This window comes from Nansenia antarctica (assembly GCF_963989245.1).
Source record: "Nansenia antarctica genome assembly, chromosome: 16".
NCBI lineage: Eukaryota > Metazoa > Chordata > Actinopteri > Argentiniformes > Microstomatidae > Nansenia > Nansenia antarctica.
Window position 1 is genome coordinate 29,073,271 of NC_137686.1, and position 7,605 is coordinate 29,080,875.

General features: G+C 44.7%; 1 protein-coding gene across 1 annotated transcript in view; it reads right to left on the minus strand.

Moving 5' to 3' along the window:
• Window positions 1-68, minus strand: part of LOC308172237 (tau-tubulin kinase 1-like) — a gene marked incomplete at both ends in the record, with an annotated part of 31,802 nt that extends 31,734 nt beyond the window's left edge. Inside the window, 1 exon segment of the mRNA XM_080547143.1 lies at window positions 1-68. This exon segment is cut by the window's left edge and continues 40 nt beyond it. Coding sequence (XP_080403269.1) covers window positions 1-68 — 68 coding nt within the window.
• Window positions 69-7,605: the final 7,537 nt, after the last annotated feature.

Sequence of the window (7,605 nt, forward strand, 5' to 3'; positions counted from 1 at the left end):
ATGTCGGCCTGCTCCGCGGCTGCGTTCATGTTGGCGTGGTCCTGCAGCGAGGGGACTAGGCACTGCATGGACCAGCCCGACAGCACGCGGGCCGCGCCAAGCTTGAACGACCCATTAATCTGTAGAGGGGAGGGGGGGGAGGGGTCACTACATGTTTAGACAACAAACCAAAAACAGCCCCCCCCCCCATGGAGAACATGGATGTGGAGAGGGTTAGAGAAGTAGGAGCTCCGTGTTTCCCTCTCCCCCTTCCTCTGTCTCTCTCTGTCTGACTACTACTATACTACTATTACTATACTACTACTACTACTACTATAGTACACACTATTACTATTACTTCTACTACTATACTATTGCTACTACTATACTACTAGCCGTAATAGCTACGTAATTACCATGTAATAGCTTTATAATTACCATCACGTAATATAATGTGGAATATCATTACTATTACTTTCAAAAAATAACAAACAGACAAACAGGTTTTTATCTCAATGAGACTAACCTGTATAAATAAATGTTAAATAAATCCACTTATATATTTAATCTGCTTCAGTTTTCAAATAACTGATTTAACCCATAAATCAGTTACTAACTCTTATCAATAACACTATATCAGATACTAACTCCTATCAATAACACTATATCAGATACTAACTCCTATCAATAACACAATATGGGCCGGTTTCAGAGACAAGGCTTAAGCTACTATTACTATACTACTACTATACTACTACTACTATACTACTATACTAATACTACTACACTACTACTACTATACTACTATACTACTACTATACTACTATTACTACTATACTAATATACTACTACTATAATACTACTACTACTATACTACTACTATTATACTACTATACCACTACTACTGCTGCTACTACTACTACTACTATACTACTATTACTACTATACTACACTACTACTACTACTATTACTACTACGACTATACTACTTTTACTATACTACTACTATACTACTACTACAACTACTACTACCACTACTACTGCTACTACTACTACGACTATACTACTTTTACTATACTACTACTATACTACTACTACTACTATACTACTACTAGTATATTACTACTACTCACTATGCTACTACTATACTACTACTATACTACTACTACTACTACTATACTACTACTACTACTATACTACTATACTACTACTATTATTACTACTACTACTACTACTACTATACTACTACTATTATTACTACTACTACTACTACTATACTACTATACTACTACTATTATTACTACTACTACTACTACTATACTACTACTATACTTCTATACTACTACTACTACTATACTACTATACTACTACTATACTACTATTACTACTGCTACTACTATACTACTATACTACTACTATTACTACTACACTACTACTATACTACTACTATTATACTACTATACTACTACTACTATACTACTACTACTACTACTATACTACTACTACTATACTACTATTACTACTATACTACTACTACTACTACTACTACTACTACTACTACTACTATACTACTATACTACTACTACTACTACTATACTACTATACTACTACTATACTTCTATACTACTACTATACTACTATACTACTACTATACTACTATTACTACTGCTACTACTACTACTACTACTACTATACTACTACTATTATACTACTATACTACTACTATACTACTACTACTACTACTATTTCTACTATACTACTACTACTATAGTACTATACTATGACTATACTACTACTACTATAGTACTATACTATGACTATACTACTACTATGACTATACTACAACTGCTACTACTACTATTACTACTACTATACTACTATTACTACTACTACTATACTACTTTTACTACTACTACTACTACTATACTACTACTATTACTTCTACTACTATACTATTGCTACTACTATACTACTAGCCGTAATAGCTACGTAATTACCATGTAATAGCTTTATAATTACCATCACGTAATATAATGTGGAATATCATTACTATTACTTTCAAAAAATAACAAACAGACAAACAGGTTTTTATCTCAATGAGACTAACCTGTATAAATAAATGTTAAATAAATCCACTTATATATTTAATCTGCTTCAGTTTTCAAATAACTGATTTAACCCATAAATCAGTTACTAACTCTTATCAATAACACTATATCAGATACTAACTCCTATCAATAACACTATATCAGATACTAACTCCTATCAATAACACAATATGGGCCGGTTTCAGAGACAAGGCTTAAGCCTAGTCCTGGACTAAATCACACTTTCAATGTAAAATCTCCATTGAAGATGTTTTTTAGTCTAGGACTAGGCTTAAGCCTTGTCTGTGAAACCGGCCCTTAATCAGCTCAGAGTCCACGGATCAGGATTAGAGTGATGCATGTTGGGTAGGATCAGGATTAGAGTGATGCATGTTGGGTACCAGGTCCATGCTAGTCTGCATGCATGGTGCGATGGTGCCTCAGGTCTGCATGCACAGCTCAGCCTATCAGAGAGGAGCAACGGTCATGCCTGGACCGGGCTGATTGGTGGATAGATCTCGGGGGGTGCGTCCCAACAGTTCCTCCCTTGCTTCCTCCCTTCCTTCGCATTGGAGGAGAAGATCCAAGGTCCCCTCCCTTTAGGTGTTCTCCTCCAATGGTGTTTGAGAAGGAAGCAGAGAGGAGCCTGCGCTCTCTCAACCTAACCTGCTTCTGTGCCCTGGCCCCCAGGGAGGCCGGGGGAGGCCGGGGGAGGCAGGAATCGAAGGACGGGCTCATTGTAATGCAGGAATAGAATGAGGACCGGGGGGTTGACACATCACAATGAGCCTCCGATTTCTACCTCCACCGGCCTCCCCAGCTGTAGGTGTTAGCCAGGGGGGAGGTAGAACACCAGGGGAGGCTGGGGGAGGTAGAACACCAGGGGAGGCTGGGGGAGGTAGAACACCAGGGGAGGCTGGGGGAGGTAGAACACCAGGGGAGGCTGGGGGAGGTAGAACACCAGGGGAGGCTGGCGGAGGTAGAACACCAGGGGAGGCTGGGGGAGGGAGGTAGAACACCAGGGGAGGCTGGGGGAGGTAGAACACCAGGGGAGGCTGGGGGAGGTAGAACACCAGGGGAGGCTGGGGGAGGTAGAACACCAGGGGAGGCTGGGGGATGTAGAACACCAGGGGAGGCTGGGGGAGGTAGAACACTAGGGGAGGCTGGGGGAGGATGGGGGAGGTAGAACACCAGGGGAGGCTGGGGGAGGATGGGGGAGGTAGAACACCAGGGGGAGGCTGGGGGAGGTAGAACACCAGGGGAGGCTGGGGGAGGTAGAACACCAGGGGAGGCTGGGGGAGGTAGAACACCAGGGGAGGCTGGAGGAGGTAGAACACCAGGGGAGGATGGGGGAGGCTGGGGGAGGTAGAACACCAGGGGAGGCTGGGGGAGGTAGAACACCAGGGGAGGCTGGGGGAGGTAGAACACCAGGGCAGGCTGGGGGAGGTAGAACACCAGGGGAGGATGGGGGAGGTAGAACACCAGGGGAGGATGGGGGAGGTAGAACACCAGGGGAGGCTGGGGGAGGTAGAACACCAGGGGAGGATGGGGGAGGTAGAACACCAGGGGAGGCTGGGGGAGGATGGGGGGGGTTGCATTCAAGTTTCCCGGATCTCTGAAGCAAAATCATGAAATTCCTTGAAACATCCCAGCCATAACCAGGCAGCCATAACCAGCCAGCCATAACCAGCCAGCCATAACCAGCCAGTCATAACCAGCCAGTCATAACCAGCCAGTCATAACCAGCCAGTCATAACCAGCCAGCATAACCAGGCAGTCATAACCAGACAGTCATAACCAGCCAGTCATAACCAGCCAGTCATAACCAGCCAGTCATAACCAGCCAGCATAACCAGGCAGTCATAACCAGACAGTCATAACCAGCCAGCATAACCAGGCAGTCATAACCAGACAGTCATAACCAGCCAGTCATAACCAGCCAGTCATAACCAGCCAGTCATAACCAGCCAGCCATAACCAGCCATAACCAGCCAGCATAACCAGCCAGTCATAACCAGCCAGCATAACCAGCCAGCATAACTAGCCAGTCATAACCAGGCAGCCATAACCAGGCAGCCATAACTAGGCAGCATAACCAGGCAGCCATAACCAGCCAGTCATAACCAGCCAGCATAACCAGCCAGTCATAACCAGCCAGCATAACCAGCCAGCATAACTAGCCAGCATAACCAGCCAGTCATAACCAGCCAGCATAACCAGCCAGTCATAACCAGGCAGCCATAACCAGCCAGCTAGCCATAACCAGGCAGCCATAACCAGCCAGCTATAAGTAGCCAGCCATAACCAGCCAGTCATAACCAGCCAGCCATAACCAGGCAGCCATAACCAGCAAGCCAGCCATAACCAGCCAGTCATAACCAGCCAGCTATAACCAGCCAGCCATAACCAGGCAGCCATAACCAGGCAGTCATAACCAGCCAGAATAACCAGCCAGACATAACCAGCCAGTCATAACCAGCCAGCCATAACCAGCCAGTCATAACCAGCCAGCATAACCAGCCAGTCATAACCAGGCAGCCATAACCAGCCAGCCAGCCATAACCAGCCAGCCATAACCAGCCAGCCATAACCAGCCAGTCATAACCAGCCAGCCATAACCAGGCAGCCATAACCAGCCAGCCATAACCAGGCAGCCATAACCAAGCAGCATAACCAGCCAGTCATAACTAGCCAGCCATAACCAGCCAGCCATAACCAGGCAGCATAACCAGTCATAACCAGCCAGCCATAACCAGGCAGCATAACCAGCCAGCATAACCAGCCAGCTATAACCAGCCAGTCATAACCAGCCAGCCATAACCAGTCAGCCATAACCAGCCAGCTATAACCAGCCAGTCATAACCAGCCAGCTATAACCAGCCAGCCAGTCATAACCAGCCAGCCATAACCAGCCAGCCATAACCAGTCATAACCAGCCAGCCATAACCAGGCAGCATAACCAGCCAGCATAACCAGCCAGCTATAACCAGCCAGTCATAACCAGCCAGTCATAACCAGCCAGCCATAAACAGGCAGCCATAACTAGCCAGCCATAACCAGCCAGCATAACTAGCCAGCCATAACCAGCCAGTCATAACCAGCCAGCCATAACCAGGCAGCCATAACCAGCCAGCCATAACCAGCCAGCATAACTAGCCAGCCATAACCAGCCAGTCATAACCAGCCAGCCATAACCAGGCAGCCATAACCAGCCAGCCATAACCAGCCAGCATAACTAGCCAGCCATAACCAGCCAGTCATAACCAGCCAGCCAGCCATAACCAGGCAGCATAACCAGTCAGCCATAACCAGGCAGCATAACCAGGCAGTCATAACCAGGCAGCATAACCAGCCAGCCATAACCAGCCAGCCATAACCAGGCAGCCAGCCATAACCAGGCAGCCATAACCAGGCAGCCATAACCGGGCAGCCAGCCATAACCAGGCAGCCATAACCAGCCAGCCAGCATAACCAGCCAGCCATAACCAGGCAGCATAACCAGGCAGCATAACCAGGCAGCCATAACCAGGCAGCCAGCCATAATCAGGCAGCCATAACCAGGCAGCCATAACCAGGCAGCCAGCCATAACCAGGCAGCCAGCCATAACCAGCCAGCCAGAACCAGGCAGCCAGCCATAACCAGCCAGCCAACACAGAGGTGTGTTCCAGCGGTGGCAGGGTAGACGCTGCAAGGCCAACAGGCTGTTGAAGACAAAACACAGAAACGCTTCTCACCATGTTCACCCCTCCTCCTCACACACCCTGCAGACAGACCCGGCCCGCGGCGGACCAACCTAGCCTAGCCAACCAGGAGACAGGCAGAGGCAGGGTGTTAGCCTAGCCAACCAGGAGACACAGGAGACACTGTTAGCCTAGCCAACCAGGAGACACAGGAGACACTGTTAGCCTAGCCAACCAGGAGACACAGGAGACACTGTTAGCCTAGCGAACCAGGAGACTAAATACTATAGGATAAATACTCAGAAAGAAAACTATTATGGGAACTAAATGCAGCTTCATCAATAAGCTTTCTCTCAGCTTCATCCCGTCAATAAGCTTTCTCTCAAAAGATAAAAACAAAACAAAAAAACTGACAGACAAACTTCATGCTGATGGAACCCAGACCGTCCCTGACGTCATCCACACCCAGACCACTGGACCTTACCTGCCCCCCCGCCCCCCTTACCTGCCCCCCCCCCCGCCCCAGAGCCAGAGCTTCAGGGGGAGGGGCTTAGATTAAAAAAGAAAGAAAAGTCGTAGTTTGCTTAGTTTAATGTTCGTTATTGGTGGTCCAGTAACAGTGGAACATGGAGCCTTGTGTGTGATGATAACCAACCCCCACCCCTGCAGCGGACTGGCTTGTCCGCACTGCAGCGCAGCCTCACGTCTCACCACCTCACTTCCACCGGCAGGTGGCGGCCTCGAGCCGCGCCCCGTTAAACACGCTGCAAGCACCAGGGTTGCCAGATGGGATTTGCAAGATCCAGTCTAAAAACCCGCTAAATCCACCAAAAACCACAAGCCCAAAAACCTATATTGTCAGAAAACCGCTAATGACTGTTGTCATTGACTATCTCCTGCCCCCTAAACTGTATGTCTGTTGCCAATGATGTTTGTAACATGAAAAAACCTGCACATTGTATGTAGCTACTAGGGTGTGTGTGTTTTAACTTCACGCATTTTGTAACTTTCAGGCAGTGACATTTTGATACCACCTAAATGCTGTTTATCCAGCCCAACTGCCTAAATGCTCATTATCCGGCCTAGTGTGATCAAAAGTAGCCCATTCGGCGGTAACTAGCCCCATCTGGCAACCCTGGCCAGAAACTCTCCGGTCCCCGCCTCCCTGACCTCCTACCCCAATGACAGGCCGTCCCTTCTCCACGCTGTCCTTCTATTGGCCACATCTACAGTCCGTCAACCTCTCAGTAACGCGTCTTCAGGATGACAATGCTCGGTGTTATGATGAGCAGGCCGATAACACCCTGAATTAAGACCAACCCCAATATTAATATAATATAATATAATATAATATAACTATAATATAATATAACTATAATATAACTATAACTATAATATAATATAATATAACTATAATATAACTATAACTATAATATAATATAACTATAACTATAATATAATATAACTATAATATAATATAACTATAACTATAATATAACTATAATATAACTATAATATAACTATAATATAATATAATATAACTATAATATAATATAACTATAATATAATATAACTATAACTATAATATAATATAACTATAATATAACTATAATATAATATAATATAATATAATATAACTATAATATAACTATAATATAACTATAACTATAATATAATATAATATAACTATAACTATAATATAATATAACTATAATATAACTATAATATAACTATAACTATAATATAATATAACTATAATATAATATAATATAATATAACTATAATATAACTATAATATAATATAATATAATATAATATAACTATAATATAATATAACTATAACTATAATATAATATAAT